The 25,478-nt window shown below is 37.2% G+C and overlaps 1 protein-coding gene across 2 annotated transcripts in view; it reads right to left on the reverse strand.

Moving 5' to 3' along the window:
* Positions 1–23,049: 23,049 nt before the first annotated feature.
* The window catches only part of LOC148031827 (uncharacterized), a 44,188-nt gene continuing 41,759 nt past the window's right edge, over positions 23,050–25,478 (reverse strand). Inside the window, exons 6-9 of one of the 2 annotated variants that reach the window (XM_087685502.1) lie at positions 25,042–25,138; positions 24,245–24,290; positions 23,797–23,921; positions 23,050–23,668 (exon numbers count right to left, since the gene is read on the reverse strand). In XM_087685502.1, coding sequence (XP_087541628.1) covers positions 23,277–23,668; positions 23,797–23,921; positions 24,245–24,290; positions 25,042–25,138 — 660 coding nt within the window. In that variant the 3' untranslated portion in view covers positions 23,050–23,276. The remainder of the gene's footprint in view (positions 23,669–23,796; positions 23,922–24,244; positions 24,291–25,041; positions 25,139–25,478) is intronic. The other variant, XM_087685503.1, reaches the window with a different exon arrangement.

Below are 25,478 nucleotides of genomic sequence, written 5' to 3' on the forward strand. Positions count from 1 at the left end.
GAGAGGGAGACTACTACCCATCTAGCAACTATAAAGCATTGTACTTGACTACCACTTTTTTGTATATGATGAATGCAATATCATGATGCTTTTCCATTTCAATTAGTGTTTTGGTCTTTGTCAGTCTTATACACAAGATTGTGTTTATGAGTCCAAGTCTCAATCTTGGAACCTAATTCACTTGTGTAACAGGTCAAGTCTTTAGTCTATGTCATCATGAGCTTAATCTTCATCTTCCATCCACCATAGCTATTGCCATGCTCTAGATCCCGTGTCTTTTGACAGTTCTCAACTGCTCTTACCTTATGACAAAAATACAACAAGATCTATGTTCTCTTCTAATATCAACATACATATTTGATCTACAAAATTAGGAATGGTATCTCTTGTGTTGATGGAGATTTACAAATACTTGTACCACTCACCTAGACTATCCAAATATATAGCCATTATAATATGTGGAGAATCAGAGTAGAAGCCAAGATTGAAGTGTGCACAAGAGGGAGAGAAGAGCTCACAAGTACAAGAACAAGTCTTGCTTATTCAATTGCTCATGAAAGTACAACTTGGGTCACTCTCACTCAAAAGGTTGATGTAGATCCCTAGGCTGTTTATATAGCCCCAACTAGCTAGGGTTAGGTTTTCCCCTTCCCCTCAGGACCATTCACACATGCTTGCCCTTATCCACTCCTGCATAAGGAGGGTTCATATGCCTATACTCTCAACACCCCCCTCAATGTTGGGTGGCATTGGAATACAAAGCATAAGAGAGTGTCCCCCCCCCCCCTCCTCCCCCAAAAACCCAAATTAGGATGCCTTTATAGAACAGGCTTACAAGGATGGTTATAGGTAGAAGGGATACATGACTCAGAAGAGTCGATCATGTGTGGATTGGGAGGAAAAATTGGCCTCCAATTCCTTAGGTACTTCAAGATGGTTAGGGCATTTACTTGTAATATGTCATGTCATCCTACATTTATTACATTTCATCTTTTCTAGGTATTTTTTCCATTAGTTGTTTGCAATATGCCCCTTCTTTTTACAAAATGTACACTTATTGACAATTGTATGCACCAAGACTTGGTCATCACGGGATGTTGGAGTGGACGTCTGACCGATGCTTCCTTCTTTGTGATTCATTTTTTCTTCATCCAAACAGGATTGGATGGTACTTGCCAAGGTAGGATTTGGAATATTAGTAAGAGTTGTTACAAGTGTGGGAAAGACCTTTTTGATTGCTTTTAAAAGAATGGCAATAGCATCCTCATCACATGGATTGGTGCTTGCACTGAAGAAAGCTGTGTCATGAGGCCCTTCATATGAGAAACAAATTTTCCCAAGTCATCCTTCTCTATATTCCAATCTAAAGAATTCAATCTTAAGGAAAATCTTAGTGTTTTTACCTGTAGCACCATAGAGCTTTTCAAGCTCATCCCATTTTTCCTTGGCAGTGAAGAGCTGATCAACATGATGAATCGAGGATTCATCTAAGTGTAACATGATTATTGCTTGAGCACATTGATCATCATCCACATCATAAAGATTTGTAGGATCAACAGCTCTAGTCCCTTGAATGAGAGGCCAATAACCTCTCTCCATCATTTTGTACTTAATGAGTACTTGCCAGGGGTGAAAGTCTCTGCCATCAAATTTACAAATCTAAGGACGAAGGTTGATATAGGCTGAGGCCATAAGAAGGTCTTACTACTTGCTTAGTGCAAGTTGCAGTGTCTAATCCTTTACAAGGGGCCACTAGTGCAAGGATGATAGTAATGTAAATTTTACCATTAAAACTTCAAGGTTGAGAATGGTTGAAAATCATACAGATGAAGTATTTCAAAATAGGACTTAGGTGATCCCTACCTTTGACCCCGACCCTTTTTTTGTGCTTAATTTTTTTCCTTAGCTTTAGTGAGGTGAACTTAGACTGTACCTCTGGCTCCTCCTGATAATGTGGCCTATTAGAGGAGTTCTTGGTGGAACAAGGCTTATTAATCAACTCTATACTATGGGATAAATCAGAGGAGGGTACAATAATTCTCATTTCTCTTATTTACTAGCAGAAGCAAAAAATAAGGAACATCAGCTAAATGCATCGGTAGTGCTAATAAGCACTTGTACCAACTTCCATTTTTCTACTCATAATGAAGGTCGATCTTTATGAGCTTAGTAGTGCCCATGGAATGAGAAGAAACTCTGCATTTAAGCTCCAAAGGGAAGTAACACATGTTGACTAGGGTTTTTTAGTTATTAAAATCACTGTTGATAATGCCCAAATTGGAAAAAAAAAATGAGAATAAGAAATCTTGAAGCTTCCTGGCTATGGCGGCCAGGAAACCCACAGTTAGGGTTTTGGTGATTGTGGGCAATAGAGAGGGAATCTCTTTAAACCCTCTTAGGTATAGATAGCCCTCTTGGGGGGCTATGAAAACCCCATAATATCTAGTATGATTGCGCACACAACAGGCCACACCAAGGAGCTGAACTAGTTTCAACAAAATCTGTGCCAGTTTTGGGAGAAAACGCAATGTTGCCCTCCACGTCGCCCAATCTCTGCATTTAATGCACTGTGATGAAGCACCCTGAGCTAGGGAGGAGGCTTTTAGAAGGAACCTTGAGCTAAAATGCTCTCCTTTTCTCTCCCCAAGTCCGCCAACAGAGGTGGGTCAAGCTGTGGCTATGGAGGTCAAGAGGCAAGAAGAAGAATATGAAGGCTCATGTGCACTTAGTGATGTAACGAGGCTGAGGGAAGCTAAAGGATCAAAGGTAGCTCTGATACCATGTGGAGAATCAGAGTAGAAGCCAAGATTGAAGTGTGCACAAGAGGGAGAGAAGAGCTCACAAGTACAAGAACAAGTCTTGCTTATTCAGTTGTTCACGAAAGTACAACTTAGGTCACTCTCACTCAAAGGTTGATGTAGACCCTTGGGCTATTTATATAGCCCCAACTAGCTAGGGTTAGGGTTTTCCCTTCCCCTCAAGACCATTCACACCTACCTTCCCTTATCCAATCTTGCATAAGGAGGGTTCATATTCCTATACTCTCAACATAATAACCTTTACTTTGATAGACACAAGAACTTCAACAATGCTCTTAGTCTTCAACATATAATCTTTGATGGATAGATTGTTGAGAGTTGATATTACTATGTTTTTGGCTATTTTTTGTTGGATTTTTTGGTGATTTTTGTATGATTTGAATAATTATTGATTGTTTTGGAAGTGTTTGATAGAGTTTTGGATAAGGATGAATTGGTTTGAGAAACTCTTGATGTTTTTTAATAGAGATATGATGTGCTGAAAGGATCTATTGAGTGCTTGATAGGTTCTGAATGGTTCTGTGTGTTTAGCTTCTATTTTGTTCTGATTTCTTTCTGAATGAGAGGTTGGAATGATTATTGATAGTTTTTAAGGATATTTGGAATTTTACTGAATCATTCTTGATGGTTTTGAATGATTTTAGTTAAGTTGAATGCTTTCTAATGACCTTCTATATGGTATTGTAGACCTTCTATTGAGCTTCTGTAGAGCCAATGTCTTTGTTGTTCTGTTTCTGTTCTGTTTGCTCTGTGAATGTTCTATGGGATGGATGTTTAGCTTGGGAAAGTTTTCTAGTCTTGGGAAGAGATGAAGACAAGTTCAAAATAGCTCAAAGAGGTGGAAGAAGTAGCTGCTAAAGACTCAAGTAAAGACTAAAGTGACAGTGACATTGTTGAGCTACGAAAGGACATTGTAATGGCTCTAATGAGCCTTCATATCATGCATACCTATTGGGAGGATTATCCATGACCAAAGAGGTATTATGGATTATTATTCTTCATTATTCCAATATACTATTGAGAGAGAGCATACGATTGTTTCTTGAAATTCTTAAGAAATAGGGTGAGAGAGATAGAGGTTGAGAGATAGCCAATTTTCTATAAGAAACATTGTATCTACATGAGAGAGACTATGAAGACTATGAAGATGATGAAAGATGAATTCTATTCCAAGAGTTCGACTTTGAAATGGTTATCAAATCTGGTTGCTCCTATGTCCTGACTAATCATCTGTCATGAATCCCTCTCAGAGGAATGAAGAGGAGTAGAATAATCTAGACCTCCCTGATGCTTCCTTATTTCTGGTCGAGAGTGTAACCCCATGTTACGCAAATATAGTCATCCTCTTGGCAACTCAATAATAGGCGGTGCTCTGTACAAGAAAGGCAAAGATGAAGTGTTGCAAAGATGTGCTGCAGGAAACATGATCAGGATAATTCTAAAAGCATGCCATGACAAGCCCTAGGGAGGACACTTTGCAAGATAAACAACCACGATAAAGGCTCTGCTCATGGGATACTAGTGATCAACCCTCCATAAGGATGCCTATGACTACTACAAATGTTGTGATGCTTGTCAGCAGATGGAAAAGCCTACTAGAACCAACATTATGCCCCTACAGTCCATCCTTTCCTTAAAGTTGTTTAAGAAGCGGGGCATCAACTTCGTTGGTGCCATTGATCTACCAACCAAAAGAAATCGAAACAAATACATCCTGGTATGCACTAATTATGGCACAAAGTGGTGTGAAGCCAAAGCTCTGAAGTAAGATGATGGCAACATCGTGGCCCTATTCCTATACAAGAACATCATCACCCGTTTTGGAAATCCCCTAGAGCTAGTAAATGGTAGAGGTCCGCACTTCCTCAACAAGATTATGGAGGAGTTGACAGAGTTGTATAAGATATGCTATCGCAAGTCCACATCGTACTACCCCAAAGCCAACCACTAAGTCAAAGTTACCAATCCCATCCTCTGTTTAATCTTGACAAGGACGATTATTGCACATCACTGTGATTGGGATGGTCGACTTATAGAGGCCCTCTAGGCATATAGGACCTCCCATAAGGCTACTACTACAGGACAAACACCCTTTCAACTGGGGTACAATACAAAAGCCCTTTTCCCTATAGATTTGGAGCTTCCTTCTTTGTGCATGGCTATCACCAAAAGCTTGGGAGATGCAGATTTGCTACAGCATCATCTTCTATACTTGGAATGTCTGGATGAGACTGCACAGGATGGCCCTATAGTGTACGAAAGCCACACAAGCTCGACAAAAGGCTTACCATGACAGCTTCATCAAGCATAAGGAATTCAAATAAGGTGACTTAGTCCTAACCTATGATTCATGATTTAGCAAGTTTCCAAGAAAACTACAATAATGTTGGATAGGCCCCTATGAAGTACTCAATGTTAACCCTAATGGCTCTGTCCAAGTATAAGTCGTTGATGCTTCTAATGATCCCTTTCTAATTAATGGTTATCATCTTAAGAAGTATTTCTCTCCTTGGAAATCTCGACAATCACAGTCAACCAACCCTTTCTCTTTTGGGCATCGTATTGTAATCCTTATCATGCTACTATTGATAGCCATCATGCTCATCTTGATGAGGTAGCCTCATTCTTCTAACCCCTCACTACCACCTCCCACCCCTACTTTGCTCCCTTCTCGTCTAATCAAGCAACAGAGGTGACAAGGATGGTTCTAATACATACTATTTTTGGCATTCTCCTCTTTGATTTTTTTTAATAAAGAAAAATGATGTGTGTGTGTGTGTGTGTGTGTGTGTGTGTGTGTGTGTGTGATGGAAGAAAAGAATTTCAATCCCTGTCATGCTAATCTATCCTTCGAGAAAATGTGGAAACACCCTCAAGAGTAGAAAAAAAAACCCAAAAAAAGAAAAAATGAAAAAAAAAAACTGTTATAGGAGAAAATGAAGAAATTCCTTGTCATAACAAGCCTCATTCCAAGAAGAGGTGGCAAACACCCTTGGACCTCGGGAAAAGGTGGCAACACCCTGCAATCCAGGTCAGTTAATTCTTCAATCAATCTCCTAGGATGCAATTCTGAAGCCACCTCCCTTGGTGAATTATATATTGCAACTCTGTCAGTGCATCCAACTCCTACGCAGACGACATCTCTCACCAGCAAATCAAAGTTCCAAATTTGTGGGCTACCTTCCTGGATACACCTCTTCATCAGTCAACTCTACTAGACATCATCAACCAAACGAAGTGGGTCTTCAGCGATAATCCCTTGAATGACATGAGCTTTCATCCTAACCAAATGGGGATATGCGGATGAGAGCTGTCATATTGATTAGACAAAGGGTGGAGTGAGTGACTAGTCTTTGCCCTTTCAATTCAATTGAGAGGTGAGATGTGTGAATGGAGTGTTGCACGCATGGGCTAAGCTTCTCAATGCACAATGCACAATGTATTTCTATGCATGGTAATATAAGGCTCCCTGACCTTCCTTCTCACATTGTATGCCAATACAAGGTGGGATGCACAATTGCACCATCAATTGCGCACAAGACATACAACCTTCACACAAGTGGCAATGAGGATTACATCAATGGGTGTCAAGAATCGGGTTGCCCTCTTGTATCTATCAATAGAGCGTGGGACAGAGTGGGGGATAAGCATGATTGATTTCCCTTTTATCAACTGAGAGAGGTGAGGATTAAAGAACATTTTGACAATTGGCATCAACAGGGTACATTTTCGTTTCTCTATGCACACACAGGATGAGCTCTGCCATTACTACATACACATCACTCTATTTGGTGCACATCACTACAAGGCTCCCTGGCCTTCCTACTTGCACCTATGCCAGATGGGTTGGAATGCACTGATACACCATCAACTGTGCATGCTAGCATACTCCTTCTGAACCATCCTTTTTGTTGATTTCTAAACCGTGTCTAAGACATAGATTTTAATCATTCGCCTTGAGTGACGTGAGTTATGGGGTGAGCAATTTATCTATCATCCCAACATGAGTGACTGCCGAGATTGAGTGTTGTCTTCTTCACCACCATCAATGACTTATTTGTTCTTCATCAATGATGCTACCTCCCTAGGTAGTGATCCATGATTCCTGTCATAATGGAAGCATACTATGGCACACCGTGGTACCTCCTGTGGATGATTTCGACTCCCTAGCGCATTGTCAACTATCTCTATTAACCAACTGAATGGGCCAAGTGTTTCTAACCCTACCTCGTGCATTCATTTATGTGTATTTCATGTCTTAAGTGTGGGGACATAAGGGTATGGGTCATGGTTAAATATTAGATCCCAATTGATTAGTCAAACTAATCTGTTCACACTTTAAGTGTGGGGACACATCATTACACATCTCATTTGTGTATATTCATGAACACCCTACTACTTGATTCTTACACGATATCTTGTTTCTTCATGCCTTGTTGAGGTCATCCCCCCACCCTATTCTAACCCATTCATGTGGTCTTCTCTTGCCCTTTTGGTTGTTTTATTATTTTGTTGATCCTCCATGTGAACGTATCCTACATTCATCAAAATTATAATTTATCCCTACATCCATGTTTTTCCCTTCTAACTTGCCACTTTTCCTTTCTATGGCTCTCAGTTCTGAGCAATAGTTCATGAGTTAGTAATTTTTAAAGAATTTTATGTGAATCGGATGTGTTTCCATGCAAATGCATCTTTTTTTTACCAAAACTATAGTTTGATATTATATCCTTGGTCTTCCCCTTCTTTTGGACACTTTTTCTTTTTATATCCCATCTTTTTTATGCACGGTTTGGTTGTTATTTATTTTACTTTGTTTGTGGGTTTATTTTTTCTCGATTTTTACATTTTTCTCATGTGAACATGCTCTTTTCTCAATGAAATGGCATTCTATTTGGATAGCCTTGAGTTGTTAGTCCCCTCCGATATTTTTCCATTTTTCTCCCTCTCCTTCGAACCTATTGATTTTTTGTTATTAATTTTTAATTGTGTTTTCTTATGCATTTTTGTCTCTTTTTCCATGTGAACACGCCTTTCTTCCACCAAAATCGTGTTCTAACTAAATAGCCTATCAATCATCATTCATTTGATATTTTCCTTTTTTATTGCCCCTTTTTCTAACTTAAAATTTGTTTGAAACCAATTTTTTTCAAATTTTTAAGTGTGTTTTTATCGTTTTTCTATGTGAACCACTCCTTTTGTCATCGGAACAATGTTTTTATTTGATCGCCTTATCCAGCTCATCCACGCAAATATTTTTCCTTCTTGCTGCAATTCCAACTTTTTGATTTTTTTTCTTAAATTTTGATGATATTTTTGAGTTTTATTTTTCCATGCGAACGGGTCCTATTCATGTCAAAATTGTGTTCAAACTTGACAACCTTGTACAATGCCTCATCTCGGATATTTTTCCTTCTTTTTGCCTTTCATTTTGGTCGATGAATTTTTTGTTATTAATTTTTCCGTGTATTTTCATCTGTGTTTGGTTCTTTTTTAGTGTGCAACATGTCGTTTGTCTCATCGTGCGTGTCGGGGAATCCATCATGTTGCACCCAATCTGCATCTACTTCCCCCAATTTTTTTATCCCCACCCTGTGTTCCCGTGCAGGATGGGGAGCACATTTTTTTTTCTTATTTAAACACAATTAAAAATAAAATTCAAAAAATTATTAACTAATTATCCCCCCTCCCGCAACCGTCCCGCCTACCCCCTATCTCCTCTCTTTTTCCTCTCTCTTTCTCTCTCCCCGACCCTCCTCCTCTCCTCTCACCTCCCCCTTCCCTTCCTACTTCCTCTACCCTTCCCCCTCACCCTCTCCTCCCACCCACCCTACGGCTCCTCCCTTCCTACTTCCTATACCTTTCCCCCTACCCTCTCCTCCCACCCACCATCTCCTTCTTCTCTTTCCTCCTACTCCCTTCCCTCTCTCTCTTTCCTCCTCCTCTCCTTTTCCTTCTTCCTCCTCTCCTACCTCCTTCTTCTTCTCCTCCTCCTACTCCTTCCTCTATTCTTCCTCCCCCTCCTCCTTGGCACCTGCCTATCCTCTCCTCCCCTCCCTCCCTTCGCCTCTTCCCCACCTTCTCCCTGACGTGCCCGCAACACCTGCCTTCTCCCCACCATGCCTATGACGCTGCCTTCTCCCCGCTCATGCCCCCGCGACGCCTGCCATCTCCCCCCTGCCTTCTCCCCGCCACGCCACCTAGTCCCCCTCTCCTTGCTCACACCACCCCCTTCCACCTCCCTCCCTTCGTCCCCAACGCTGACCCCATAGGTCCCCACCGCACTCGCCCGACCCCGTAGTCCACCCACACCACCCTTGTCCACCTCCCTCCCCTTTCCCCCTAGCACCCTACCCATCCCCGCCCCATCCTCCTTGGCCCCCCCACCCATTTCCACCCTACCCCTTTTTGTCCCCCTCCAAAACCCCTTTGTCCCCCCATAATCCCATTTCCACCCTTCCTACCCAAAACCCCTTTTCCTATCACTCATGTTAGTGCCCATTTCCCCCCAACCCTTTGGACCCCCCCCCCCCTCAAAACCATTTTCCTCCCACTCGAACCCATTGCCACCTCCCCCACTTACCCCTTTTTTTTTTAATGAAATTTTCGCTCCCCCCACACATGCAACAATTTTCTTCTTCCCCCTCCCCTTGTATTTCGACCCTCTCTCCATATCGTGATATGGGAATTCGTCCTTTGCTCATGCTCATGTGTGTTTTGCTCGTGATTGTGGTGTTCACCCACCGCACGGGGCTTTCATGTGATTGTCTAAGTGATCATTCACGCACAAGGACACATGTGCGGTCATGTCTATGTGGTGGTGGGATTGTTACTGTTCACACGCAATCAACCCTGGGTACATGCATTCCCATCATTTGTAATTGTGAAAAACACTAAAAACCTTAAAATTTTAAACAAAAATCATAAAATTCAAATTAAATGAGAAAAGTTACAAAAATAGTAAAAATTTTGAAAAAAAATGAAAATTTTGATCATGCATATCAAGTGAAAAGTACAAATAGAAAATAGATTTTAAAAAATAAAAAACATTAAAATCCAAAATTCCATTAAATTTTCATACAAATTCAAAAAAAAGTCAAAAATTTACCTAACTTTTTGAAAAAATCCAGCAAATTCCCATGATCAATTTTCAAACTTTGTCTTGTTGATTTAATTATATATATATAAGGAAAAAAACATAAATCCAACACATCCAAATAAAAAAAATTAAAATAAAATTTAAAAAATAAAAGTAAATCGAACAAATACACATGGTGTTGTGGTGTTTTCTCTTAAGTTGTTAACCTTTCAAGTAGCTAGAGTGTATTTTGGATTGCATCGTGATTATGATCCTTCCTTGTCATATCAATTGATTTTTTATGTGCACATTTAGATACACTTGCAGTCACACCCCCTCCAAGTACCCCATTTTTTTCCTTATTTCCTTTTTTGCACCAAACATCACAACTAATTGCTAAAAGGAACCGGTTGACCATATTTTTCATGCGCATCCGCGCCACATATACATATAATTTAATTAAAATAAACCAGTTGTTCACGTAGCACACGCTTCATATGCTAAATACTTTTTTTAATTTGTAATAAAATAAACCCGTTATCACAAATGCATGTGCTAAAAAAACACTCCACACACATTAAATTTCTAAAAATGAACGTACATTTAAAGACCTCAATTCAAGAACGATGTCAGGAAAATGTTAAAGCATCGTGAAAGTTAATAATTTTTAATTAAGATAAAATAAACCATCATTTTCTTACTAAGGTTTATCACTTAATAAAACTCACCATTGTTAATTAATTATTAAAATTTATACTCAATTAAATTTTTCATTTTCCTCACATTATATGATTCCCCTTCTAAATGAAGCACTACATGGGGTGGGTGACTTGGTTGTCAATCCTAGTCCTTATTGAATGTCTTAGTTAGGTGTGGTTTGGTTTAGTCCAGTTTTCTTTGGTCTTGTTACTTCAAGTTAGGGAGACGATATGGCTTGATTATATTTTATTTGGATTGCTTGATTATGGGGGATATTGGGTGCTTATATATCTGCATAGCATGAAGCTTTCGGTTGTATAAGTAGAGAGGTTATACCAAATTTTTTTAAGATGTGGATTGCTTGGGGTGGTCTGTCAATAATCATGTCCATGTGAGTCATTTCTTTTGTCGATATCTTATATGTTGCTATTATGTTGTTTTATAGGCATTCCTTGTGATTTTCTGTGTGTGTGGTATGTGTGATCCATCTAAATGGCGCCTCGTACTCCTTCCCTAGTCTAGTATATTCCATTGGTTTCTCATGATTATTTGCAGTTGTTAGAATCAAACCTTATTTCTAAGGCCGGGTTATTCCAATTTGTGGCTCTTCCACTATCACTTGTCCCTGATGCTCTTGACATGTGTGATCAATTCTTAGCGTCTTACAACAAGAGATCTGGCTCAATTTGTGACACAGTTATCCTCCTGATGCCTAAGAGCATGGGTAAAGCTCTTTCTTTACCCTACCATGGGGAATATTTTCCTAATGCCCGTCAACTTTTCTCAAATGAGGACATTTTGAAGATTTTGCAGAAGCAAACTACGGATGTCTTGGATCCTATACGAGTCATTACAATTTCATGAGTTAGTGTGACCAAGATTTCTAATCCTTTCTAGAAACATTGTGCCAATTCCTTCAGGACAGGTTCATGCGCCTACCAAAATCCCTTCTAATTATCTTGTGAAGGAATTGTTTAAAGCTTCTTGCATGATGGTGCTGAAGGGTATCATTATTGATTGGAGTTCATATCTCTTCGCTAATATGGATCAACATTTTATCCGAGTAATGAGGGGTAATGTGACTAATGTCACATTTAGTTCCTACCTTTATGTTCTCTTGACTTATGTTGCACCTACGAAGGAAATTCCCTCACTAGCGATTGATCCTCTAGTGGTTCCTCCTTCTGTTGAAGATATTGATGTCATCGTTGAGGATGCTGATCCTCCTACTTTGGCCATTCATAGAAAACATCTTAAGCGACTGGCTGAATTAGCACCAGTTTCCACTCCTTCCATTCCAATTCCTATCCAATCTTATAGTATGCTGACTACTTTCCTTAAAACACCCAATCTTTTTTAGAGCAAATAGAGATGGCATTCTTGATATTTCACTTCCTTCTATGCAATGTTTGTTGGCAGGAGATGCAATTCCATTTCTGGGCAAAGACATTCAAAGCTCTATTGAGCTCTCAATTATGCTTGTATTTAACAATATTCTTCTTTTTATGAGGAGGTACAACCGTCCAAGGAGGAGTTTAACAAGGCTAATACTGAGCTAGCCTCTTTCAAGGAAAAATTTTCTAACATTTATATACAGATGGAGCAACAAACTGTCATTGATGCCCAAAAAGAAAATATGTCTACATTGCAAGCTCAATTGGTAGATACCAAATCTAAAGTAGTTACTATGACTAAGAAGAGGGATAGGTTGTGAAGGAACCCCAAGAGCTGAAAGCTTTGATAGTTGTCCAAATGGAAAAGTTCAAATCAACCAACATTATCATAGACTAGAATAATACTCAAATTCAATAGCTTAAGGAACGATTGACACAATCCCATTCTATTTCACAAAGTCCTTATGTGCAACCAATTCCTTCCTTATCCCCTGAAGATTTAGTTGTTTTTCAAAGAAATGCAACATTATGTACTTTATTCCAAGCCAAGGTGGAAAGGCTTGGCTTCAGTCAAGAATGGACTTGTTATGGACTTGTTTTGAGTGGTTTCAAGAATTTATTCCTCCAGATCACTCCTCCTTTATATACTATCAGCAACACAAGCTGGCATTTTATATTAAGCTTTCCATGATAGATTTATCTCCTCTAGAGGATAGTTGGAGTGGAGCTTGGTCTTCTGATTTATTGATCAAGGTGGTAAGAATGGTCTTTGAAGCTTCAATGACTCAAGATACCATGCTTATATCTTACATGTACTTACTAGGTGATTTGCTGATACTTGATGATGATGATTTGTCTTGGTATGTTGAAGATGTAGTATTGCAAGCTATTTTATATGTCAGATATTTGGAGTTGTAGATAGATCACATATTTTAGACATATTTCTCCAAAGTGTTGATTGCCCTGAAACTTCTTCGCATACAATAATTAATTCTTTGATTCTGAATCAACATCAAACCAAAGCATCTGCTCATGTGCAAAACACTAAACAACTAAGGGTGGATCTTTTAGTCCACCTTTCTAAATAACCTCCGTTTGATTCATCTTTCTTTTATGCCTATCATCGCAGATCTGTGATGGGTCCATCAATGCCTTATTTATCTAATTATCAGCCAAATGGCCCATAGATATGAAGCCTACCTTTCTATTTATCAATCTACCCCACAGATTATTCTGCCCCTTCTTTTGCAACCCCAAGATGCCCCTCAAATACCTATTTTCACCCATTGTTCTTTTATTGAGGATCATGTTTTTTTCCCTCCTTGTCCTTCCCCATCCATAGTTGTTCTTTCCACTTTTCGAGCATACTTGTTAACAATATTTTTAGCTAATTTCCCTAAATTATCAGATTATCGTTCTTTAATCCATTCCTTCTTTTATGATTTTGTTTATCCATCCCTTCACCCTCTCTTGCTTGTTTCTCCTACTACTTTTATCCATCATCCCCCTCAGTTGATTAGTGGTTACACAGACTTTGATCTCAAGATCCTTAGATGACAATGATGAGTTTAATAGATCATTAATATGACATCAAATAAATTGATCACTAATTCCAAGGGAATGGATAACTACCAGCCAAGCTTTGTAGAATTATCTAAACTTTGCTCAAAAGTATTCTCAATCCTTAGATCCTTCAATGAAACTGACTACTCACTTTGCTTGGTATCTTGCCTACATGCACCAACATTTGCATAATGATCAAAATTCAATCCTGAAGTTGTATATGAATGTGAATGTGGATATTGATCCCCAACAATTGGATATCTTATACTTTCATGCCCTTTGCTTTCCTAGCCGATATCTTGTATTGGTGGAGAGGATGTGTTGCTTGCAATTTTTCCAAAATTCTCCCAAGACTTTTGTAGATGAATCTTTGTCCATGGATTGTTTCTGAAACCACCAAGCTTTTACGAGGGATCACCTTCATTGATATCCTTGGATGTATTTTGATTATTTATAATGTTATATCTCTCTTTTGGAGGTGCCATTTAGATGGTTTTGTGCTTAGTGTTTGTGTATTGTGTGTATTATTTGAATGATGGGGTCATGACTGGATATTCAAACTATTCGAGAAGATAATTTTTGGAGATTCGTGGTGATGATAGATGAATGAATACAAATGAAGAAACGCTAATATACTTTAAGAGTTTGTTTAAATTTGGTTGGTTTGATTAAGTATTATTTTTTATCTCTAATTTGGAATTTTTCCTTGAATAATGAATTAGATATCGGTTTTCTTTTCTGAAGATGAAGCTAGATCCCTTCTTGGTTGCTGATTGGATATTTAAAGATAAAGTGATTGGCTATTATTTTGAAATTTTATTCTCTTTTTCTAAGGTTGTGAGGACGCCCCTTGATTAAGTGTGGGGATATGTTAGGGTTGATATGGTTGTGCTTTTTGTTTTTTTTTTGGATTTTTGTATTATTTGAATAATGATTTATTGGTTTGGAAGTATTTCAGAGAGTACTGGATAAGGTTGAATAGGTTCAAGAAGCTCATAATGTTCTTAAGTAGAGATATGATATGTTGAAAGGTTATGTCAGGTGCCTAATTGGTTCTATTTAACTTCTATTTTGTTCTTATTTCTTTCTAAATGAGAGGTTGGAATGATGATAGCACCTTTACTACTTAGGTGTAGCTTTTTGTGCTAGTAACTCTAGAGCCTTTGCATTATCTCCTTCAATATAGTCTCAATAACTTTTACCCATAAGGAAATTGGTCAATCTGAACTTTCAAGCATGGAAGTTACTCCCATCAAGCTTGTCACTGAAAATTGGATTGAAACCCCAAACATTGTGTAGCCAAACTTGAAAATTTGCTCATGTCGGTACTCCTAATTTAGGTAACATGTTATGTGTATTGGCCTCAGTAGCTCACATAAATTGTGAAGTTTCTGTTATTCAAACAATGATTCATAAAAGAGAACCAAAGATTTCTAACATACAAACTTATTTTACCAATGCTAATTCAATGAAAATTCTGATATCTTGCATTATTTATATGCTAATGTATTTTCTAATTTACCATCAAATTCAAAGAGGTCACACAATTAAGTTGTTGCCAAGTACTAATTTTATTGGTAAGGTTTCTTCATAGAGTTGATCAATCTAAATTGGAAAAATTATAACAATAATTATTTGACTACTTAGCCAAGGATATATCAAATAGATCCATCCTCCTTCCCTTACATCCATTTGCTTGTAAAAAATGTTCTCATTACCATGCTTCAAAGAAAGTGACCATTTAAGTTTCGTTTTTCATGCCAATAACCATGGGTGGATGGAAAATTGACAAAGATATTTGTCATTCTCAAGTGTGATACTCGCTCTTGTGTGCATGGGTGATTCTATAATACACATGTTAGCTTTTATATCTAAAAATTTTTATCAATGCTTTTTTTAATAGTTACGTGCCATTGAAGTATCCCTTGATTGTTACTTTTGTGATAACCATTGATTAATCCCTTATATTTTTAGTCTTGATGAAAATAAAATTACTTTCATTAATTATTATACTAATTGTATATGTTGTAAGACTTGGTTGATGTATAGAGTAGGCCACGAATATGTTCATGGTATTGGCCTAACCATTTACCATATTTTAGATTATTTATATTTATTCCTATTTACTGGAACCATATTTATTCCTATTTACTAGCAGTATTTGGGCTATTTATTGGAGGCATGCTAAAGGATTTATTTATGTGTATGGCATCATTAACTATTATTGATGAGATGCCTTATCATTCATTTGTTATTTTACCTAGCCTTAAAACTCGGTTGTTATTTAAGTCATGAACGTCTTAAAACTTTAGTGAATTTGGCAAGCAAAAATTAGCAAAAACTTATTCTAATTTTGTAAATGGCTTGGACAAAAGCTATTCTAATGCAAAAAATTACATCCATTGAGGAAAGCCTTCTCACTACATGGGGGAATATTGTACCCAATCTTGTATCGTGTACTCTCTTGTCGCATCCTCTCTCAAGTTTATTGTGTTCTCATCTCGATTTTTTATTGTATCGTGCACTCTCTTGTCCCATCCTCTCTCAATTGTATTGTGTTATCATCTCAATTTTTTTTATAAGAGTTAAGATAAGAAAAGAGTGTTACCATTGGTATCAAGACTTTGGTGTGATTGGTGACGCATTCGCTATCAAATATGGTTTCCATGCTATCTCTTTTGCGTGCCCATGATGTTGAGTGGAAGAACACCAAGGAACAAATGCCATAACCAAAATAGCAATATCAAGGTAGTGTTTCTTCGAGATGTGTTGGTGCTACTATTTTTTTCAATCACTTTTATTCTAGATTTAATCATGGAGGAAGATTTGACCAAAGGTTTTGGCAAATAATGGAATTATTCACAAGGCAATAGTAATAACAATGAAAAATCTTCTAGTTTGTCCAAACCTGATATGATGTAAAGAATGGGCCAACGACATTGCCTAATTCTTATGTCAGAGCTTCCATAATTATTTGCTATCAATGTAACCAGACAAGCTATATTTCTTGTAATTGTAATTCTTCCAAAATTTGGAGAAAGCTACCTACACAAGAAAATTTTTGGGAGTTAGTGACTATAATGACAATTTGGATTATATGCCCAATTTCAATGAAAAGGCTCCTGAGTCCAAACTACCAAATGCAATGGATCAAAACTCTAGTGCATTTTCTTTTCATTATTTGCTTAAGTTGGATATCTTGGTCCATGATCAACTAATTCTTGTGTTTCATGACAATGATAGAACTTACGGTTTTATTTCAAAAAAAGTGATTAGGAAATTAAAACTAGAAACCAACCATCCAATTATACAATCAACATTGTAGTTCTATGTAATAGAACTAGAAAAGTGAAAATATTGGAAATTTATATGCAATTTTATGTAAAAAGAGAAACTTTATTATTGTTCTTTTGTAGTCTAGTGAGTTTTTTAAAGATATGCTATGGTATCATCAATTTATTAACCCACAAATCGACTATAATATGCACACCATGAGGATCGTCTATAATAAATCAACTATTACTTTGCATGGCATTAAGGAAATTTAATATTATCCGTTACTTAGTCGTACACAAGTGAAGAGTGCTATAAGAAAGGGATCTAAAACTTGTTCAATTTTGATCAACGAAATTCAAGATAAGGAATATCACATCACACTGGCACAACAACAATTTCTTAGTAGATTTTTCAATTGTCCTATTGATCACCTACCACCTACTTTACCATCATGTAGATTAGAGGATCATACCACAGATTTAATGTTAGCAACTCGAGCTCCTTGTAGAGCCCCTTATCAACATATTTTCTTAAGACAAAAAGAAATCCAAAATCAAGGTGAAGAACTAATCAATCAAGACCTCATTAGACCTAGTAGTTTACTTTATTGAGCTCTTGTCTTATCACTTAAGAAAAAGTATTCTATTCCACATATTGATGACCTTCTAGATAATCTTAAAGGTTCTATTGTGTTTAGCAAAATTGATATTAAATTTAGTTGTCATCAAGTCCAAATGGCTTCTCCTAACATCTATAAGATAGCTTTTCAAAATCAATTTGGTCACTATGAGTTTTAAGGCTTTGGTTTAACTAATACTCTAGCTACTTTTAGCTACATGAAAAACCCTAATTTGTTGACATTTCAACATGATGCAATTTTTTTCTTTTATAACATTTTGGTTTTCAGTAAAAAGGAACACAAATAGCATTTGTCTTTAGTACTAATTTTATTAAAACAAAACCAACTATGTTTGAGCTTGGAAAACCGTAATTTACTTCAATCCAAAATTGAGTATCTAGGTCATTGAGCCTCATGAGAATTAATAAAAGTTGATCCTAAAAAGGTAAAAGCAATATTTAATTCGTTAAATTCTAAAAATGGTACATGAAGCTCAAACTTTATTAGGATTGGCTAGTTTTATCGTAAGTTTGTTCGTAAATTTTCTTTGAATGCCACTTCAACTATGAAGACATTATTAAGGAAAGGAATTGCTTTCCATGGGGTGGAAGTCAACAAAAGTCTTTTGAATTTTTTACTCATGCACTAACCAATGCACCTACTCTACAATGGCTTGAATTTATTAATCCATTATTTTGGTTAGTATTGATGCAAGTGCTTTAGGTATTACTATTGTCTTAATGTTAAGATTCTCATATGATTGATTTCTAAGATGTCAATTGAAACATTCTAAGATTAATTATAGCACATATAACAAAGAATTGTTGGATGTAATTCATGCATTGCCCATGTGGAAACATTATTTAATGGGTTTGAAATTCATGATTAAAAATGTGACCAATAAAGCTCAAAACCTCTTCTTTCACAACCACAAATTTCTGACTACTATATTTGATGGGCCACTTGTATTTTATCTTTTCATCCACTTGTCCAATATCAATCTAGTCATGAGAATGTTATAACGCATGCTACTTGTTATCCTACTATGAATAAATCATTGGGTTTGTATTTTATATTTCCCATTGATAATGTTATCTATACTAATGGTTTGCTTTTCTTTGAGAAATGTCTTTGAGTAAACCAAAGCTTTTTCATCTCTTAATCTTCAAGAAGTTCATAATCCTCCTTATATGGGCCATTGAGGTATTATTCCTACTCCTAGAAATCTTCAGGATGATTTTTATTGCCCTAGTATGAATAAATATGTTGCTAGTTTTGTTTTTGAATGCCAAATTTTTCAAATGGTTAAAAGACACCATAGGAGACAATATGGTTGTTTATATCTCTTCCAATTCCTAGTCTACCTCGAAAACAAATTTCAATGGAGTTTATTAATAGCTTTCCAACTATCCCTTCCTACAACATATGATTTGGACTATTGTGGATTGCTTTAGTAAGCAAGCTTGTTTTCTTCCTTGCAAGAAAATTGTGATAGTCTCTTAAGCTACTTATCTCCTTTTTAAGACTATATTTGTGCATCATGATTCACCTAAAGTTGTAGATTTTTATCATGATTCTTGTTTTTGCAATAACTTTCGGGATACCTCGTTTGCAAATTTGAGGACCAAAATTGACTTCAACTCTACATTTCATCCTAAAACTAATGAATAAACTAATGCTACTAATAGCATACTTTTGATTTGTTACATGCATATAGGATTTCACATCTTAGCACTTGTGACACTTACATTCATTTGCTTTAATCTACATATGATGATACACTTCACTCAGTTACTAAAAAGGCACCATTTGAAATGGTCTATGGTAGAAGAATACCTACACCTACAAATGATTTCAAGATCATTCTACTACATTTGAACAAATGAAAGAAATGATTGCTAAAGCCCAACAATCATATACGACTCAAGCCAATAAGCAAAGGAAAGCCATGGAATTTGAAGAGGGAGATCTTATTTGGCTAAGAATTGGGGAGCATAAATTAAAGAGTATCAAGAAAAATCCTAATACTAAGGTAGCCCCTACATTCATGGATCTTTCAAAGTTCTTAGAAAAATGTATGGAAATTATGTCAAACTTGGCCTACTCTTGCATTGCAATATTCACAACATCTTTTATATGAGTCTTCCTAGACTTTTAAAAGAAACTTTGCATTTTCACATTGTCCTCTTTTTGAAATAAGACATTGGAATTTTAGAATATGAAGCTATCATTAATACTGACCAACTGATAATTGGGGTCAAGAATATATATTGTAGATATGTAATTAAATTTAAGAATCATCTAGTTGAGAAATCCTGATAGATGACAACATGTGCTTTGTGCTCTTATACCACTTTGTTCTAAATACATCTTCTAGATTCATGATTAAATTTAAGAATCATCGAGTTGAGAAATCCTGATGGATGACAACTTGTGCTTTGTGCTCTTATATCACTTTGTTCTCTACATCTCTTGTCATGAGCAACTACGGATTGTTGCTTCTCCACCCCAATGGTATATTTCTAGGAGGCATTAGCTAGAGGGATGAAGGTCTTAAATGGTCCTCCTCTATGCACCAATGTACATTCTCAAGAGGATGATGACCTTAGACCATTCTTCTTTGGAAAAAAGTTAACAAAGATACATATCCTTTTCATGTATGACATTCGCTCATGTGTATATGGATCCAAGTGATTCCGTAGTATACACATTAGTTAGTACTAGTGTTTATGTGTATGAAGAGAGTCCTTGCTAGCACTCTTTTTCATAGTCAGGTGCCATTGGAGTATCCCTTGATTGTTTATTTTTGTGATAACCATTGTTTAAAATTTTACCTTTTTAGTCTTCATGGAAAATGATTTATCTTTATGGATTCTCACTCATTCTACTTGTTGCTAGACACAGTTGATGTGTAGAGATAGGTGGCTTATATGTTCATAGTGTTGGACAAAGCATTCATCCTATTTTGGATTATCCTATATTTACTTCCATTTATCAGCACCATTAACATTGTTTGTTGGAGGCGTCGTGATAGATCCACTATTATTGATGAGGCATCTTAGCATTGGACTATCATTTTTTCTAGCCTTAGAACTCAAATATTTATTTTATACATGAAAGTTTATTAAACCTCTGTTCAATTGACAAGTGAAAATTAGCAATGCCTTCTTTTATTTTTGTAAAAGGTTATTTGAAAAAATGTTATTCTAATGTAACAAAATGTATTGAGGAGAACCCTCTCAACGTATAGGTGGAGATTGTACCCAATCATATGTCATGCACTCTCTTATCATATGCACTCTCAAATTTCTATGTTTTCATCTCAATTTGTGAATCAAAAGTTAAGTTATGGTGAGAGTGTGGGCATACAAGGTTCGAGTCATGTGAATCGTTTAGCTTGCTTCATGAACATTCTTTGAACACGAAAAGATCCAAGCATAAATTATTTCCTAAGGAAGTGTCACCCTTGGGCCACATTTAGTCAAGAACAAAGCATTTTGTAGATCATGCGAGGCAATTGTAGCTTGAATCGAGAGCTTAAAGGAGTTACAAATTTGCTTGGGCGTCCTTCGTATGAGCTGAACGTAATATCAAGATCGATATTGCCATGATTGATGGAAGTGGAAAATCCCTCCATTTGGGGGAAGTTCATGGAAAATACTTTCAAACTCTCAAATCTGGCGTTGTACCTTTTAGATCATGGATCCAAATGGAATGTTAGCAGCTTAAGTTTAACGTTGATAGCACAGTAATCCTTGAGGTCTTGGTCGTAAAACTTCTAAGAATGAAATTTTGACAACACACAACATATGCTTATGAAGACAACAACATTATCGTGCTTATTTTGAATTTATCTACCCTCTACAAAACGTCACTTTGAAATAGTGCATGACCAAAGAGACCATTGAGTGATCACTAACCAATGAGGGAAACGAACTTGTAGGGCACAATTCATGCAAGAGTATGATTTCCAATTTAGGTATAAACAAGGGAAATGTTGCCAAGAGTCAATTCCCTTGGTCATCTAGTTAGATCATTAACTAGTAGACTAACCTATTGGGCTCAAATCATTTAGGAGTACAACTTCCAATCTAGGTATAGAAAGGTCAATTTTTATCACTGTCATCAATTCCCTTGGTCATGTGCTCATGTACTCGGATTCAAAAAATTGATCGATGGCGTATCTCAACAAGGTAGGCAGCTCTGGATGGAAAATTTTGGGGGTGTACCAAGTGAAAACACTACAATTCTTGAAGTTCATGATGGGACACGCTAATCAATGTGGTTTGTCTCATATGGGGATATCCTGAGGTAATGCTTATGCTCCACTAGGGGACTATTGGTTTGGGCATAGTGTTAACTTCTTAAAGAACCTACTTACCGACCAACCCACTCTTAGCCCTGTAAGAGGAAGTGGCCAAATGATTGCATTGTACTCGCACATTCTTGATGTGGAGAGAACAAGCCCATGTAGTATATGATCTCCACGCTATCATTATAATGCTGACTTCCATATGATTCTTGTGCTTATCATTTTCTTTCATGTTGCAATTTTTTACAATTGAGAAAATAAGAACTCAATTCAAGACTATCTAAGAAACATCATGCCGATTTTTATACTTACAAATTTTAGTATGTGACAACCAAAAAATCAACTTCAAAATCGCCAAACTCACTTCTCCCAGCTCTCTCTGACATAATTCAATAAGATGTAGATAATGATGTAGCACAAAACACTAGCTTTTCAAGGTAAGATCAGTGAGTTTTCATGAACGCTATTTTGGGGGATAGAGGCACACTGATTAGACCTCTTAAATTGCAACATTCTTTCACGCTTAAATTCCTTTCATCGGTATAGTACATAACCTTTCTTTGAGGCCCAAGTTCAGTGGTACAGATTCAATCATAGCCCAAAGTGTTCTTAAGCATCAGACCAATGCTCAAATTGCACTCCACTAAATTACACACTTTGCAGAATAAACTTCATTCTCAAAAACATTTTGTATGCATATTCTATGGGATTTTGTTGATGCAACACAAATGTACAGGAATACTTAGGGCATTAGTTTTGTATCCGCTCGTTTTGATAGCTCACAAAGGTAAAGCATCTCTTAGTGCCTACTACAAGTGGTGAAGTTGTTATTGACCACTATGAATAATCAATCGCTATTTCATATATACTATTTAGAACTGCTTTGTAAAGCAAAACTCTGATATATTCTAAGTTCATTTTTGGCTCTATATCACTTATTCTAAGTTGCACAGTTCCAAATGTTTGACGTTATAGTCAACCGTTTTTTCCTGCGTATGCTTTGACCAGAGTCATTTTCTTGCTTTGGTAGACTTTATGTATGCATATGGTCATACAGGTGTATGCTTGAGATGATTTTCTATGCATTGTATCCTAAAGAACACAAGATTTACTTCTCATAGTGCCCTACAACATTGCCAAACTGACATTCGAAGGCTCCCTGAATAAGTCCCTATAGGCCAAAGGGATCGGTTTACTGACATTTGAGTTGACTCTTTTACAAGACGCTACAAGTAGAGATAGTTCAAAACACAGTGCCCACAAAATAGTTGCAAATCAAACCAATGTAGTGACACAAGGAATGATTGTTTCATTAGAAACATGAAAATTTCGCATGACAAGAACAGAGAACCACACCAGTTGAACTGGCAAGGTGCCAGTTCTAGAAACCTTGTTCTTATAGCATCCTCAGAGCAAGGGATAATAAATCATGTAGAAAGATTGCATCAGTTCACTTCAAGAGCATATGGACAACGAATTAGTGTACTCAAACTATCCAGAACTTACGAATTGTGAGTTAGCATCCAGGTCCAAAATATTGACCGCCCAAAGTAGGCATCATAGGATGACTTACATGAAGAATATCTGTACATTTTACATTAGACCATGATGGTTGTTGAGAAACACCGTGTCTGTTGTCCACAGGAGTCTCACACACTCTTGCTGAAATCTGTAGATTCATAAGATTGTTGGCATCAGCTTCTTCAGGCAATCCCATGTACTCTGGCTCCATATCTTGATTGGCACTAGCATCCACTGTCTCTGGAATGTGAACTGAAGAAGTGCACACCCGCTTGCAAGATAGTGGGCTTGACATCTCTGCAAGCCTTTGAGCAATACAATCAACAGACTCTGCTTCTGAAGCTTCACTTCGGCTGTCAGATCTGCGCCTTTTGTTTAGGATTGGAACTACAACAATTGGACTATATCATAGAACAATCTGAACAAAACTCCACCAACACTACTGAAGAAAGTACAAAACAAGCTGCATTGGCACAACTATGGAAGTGGAAACAAAAGAGACCAAAAGAGCCAACCTTTCAGCTGAGTTTCTAACGTCTTGATGCCCTCAGCATGGCCCATACTTGAGCTTCCAGAGACATCCATTTCACCATCGTAAGTAAAGTGCTGATCCAGATTGCAGCTTGAGGTGGTTGGCTTCCTGTCCAACAAGAAGCTTTAGCTTAATAAACAGATGGCCCTCAGGTTCAGCATTTGATGTGCCACTTCTACTCCCATGAAGTTTCAATTCCCTTAACTTTGGAATATGGTAAGCCATTAAAGGTGCACATAGGCTACACCAACTAAAATAATCAATGGCACGTGTCAATATATGCATGCATACAAACTATGCATGTTTTCCCTTTTAACCTGCTTGTACCACTTAGTACACCCATAATACATGAGGGTATTTTATATCTAAGTCCAGGCACATACACAAAGGGCAAGGCTTTGACATTACTTTTTATTGCTCAATACAATTACCTGTACAGGCTGTCAACGAAGTCATCCACAAGAACGGGCCACGCACCTAAAAACAGCCAAATGAATGTCTTAAAATGTGTGCATTCATAGCCCTCTTTATTGGGAACAAAAACAGACTAATCAAGATTATACGAGGCCCACCCAATTACACTGCCAAACCAAAAGCAGTCTGAGCAGGCAGAAATTGAGAAGAGGAAAAAATAACATTATTCATGGCACCCAAACCTTATCCTAGTATCACTGGACTCTGTTTTAAACATTCGGATATTGTAAGCATGGGAATGCTTCAATCATGACTCTCTATTGAACATTATAGAAGACTTAGATGCAGCAGGGCCATTATGGCACCTACAGCTTTAGGCGTCATATCAGAAATCTTGGGACACTCACTGATGGGTTTAGAGTGCATGGACAGTTCTGTCCTGTATAAAGGCCCCCATTCCTGTTGAAACAATCTGCAATTGTTATTTCCATTGATTCTTGTTCCCTTTTTCAGTGTTTTATATGGAGGAGACCTTATGATACCCCGTATAATGACAAATGGTAAAGTATACCACATGGATAGACATATCTAGAAATTTGTGTTGCTAGAAAGTGAAAATGATTCATCAAAATGCTAGAACTGAACATAGCCGTTCTTCATAATTGGAACTTGCAAGTTCCACTTTGTCCATAGAAGTCATCGTGCAGTCTTACCTCACATATGACCCGGAGCCTCTTACAGTGAAACTCAACAGATTCTCTTTCTCTGATCATATGGAGTCTGACAGACAGGCTTGAGATGATTGAAAACTGACCTTCAGGATCATAATTGCTAAGATCCTCAGAAACAGTCTGGCTGAACTCTAGAAGTTGCCTCCATGTATCTTCAGATATAGCATGGCGTTGGTGCTTCTGTAACAGGAAAACAAAATCAACTGCTCCTCAATGATTCCAAGTCTACAATTTTAAAAAAAGGTGATAATGTCACAATGCCCTACCTTAGTGAAGGTTGCTAAGTAGGGTTGGCTAAAGTGATGAGTACCATTGCTAGGTTTAAGAACAAGCAGTTGTGACACAGTGTTACTATTGGTGAGTTTAAGAAGAACAAGTTGCTGTAACATAATGTTATTTTGGACCTGGTAGTTGGTACAAGGACAACGTTGCCTTGATAATTATCTTTGGGCCTCAAGCATGACACTCAGCAACATCATCTTGAGATTGTATCATGCAATTAAATTGAAGCAAAAGAGAA

This window comes from Lygodium microphyllum, chromosome 9, assembly GCF_053477565.2.
Source record: "Lygodium microphyllum isolate KBCC chromosome 9, Lygodium_microphyllum_v1.1.10, whole genome shotgun sequence".
NCBI classification, from domain to species: domain Eukaryota; kingdom Viridiplantae; phylum Streptophyta; class Polypodiopsida; order Schizaeales; family Lygodiaceae; genus Lygodium; species Lygodium microphyllum.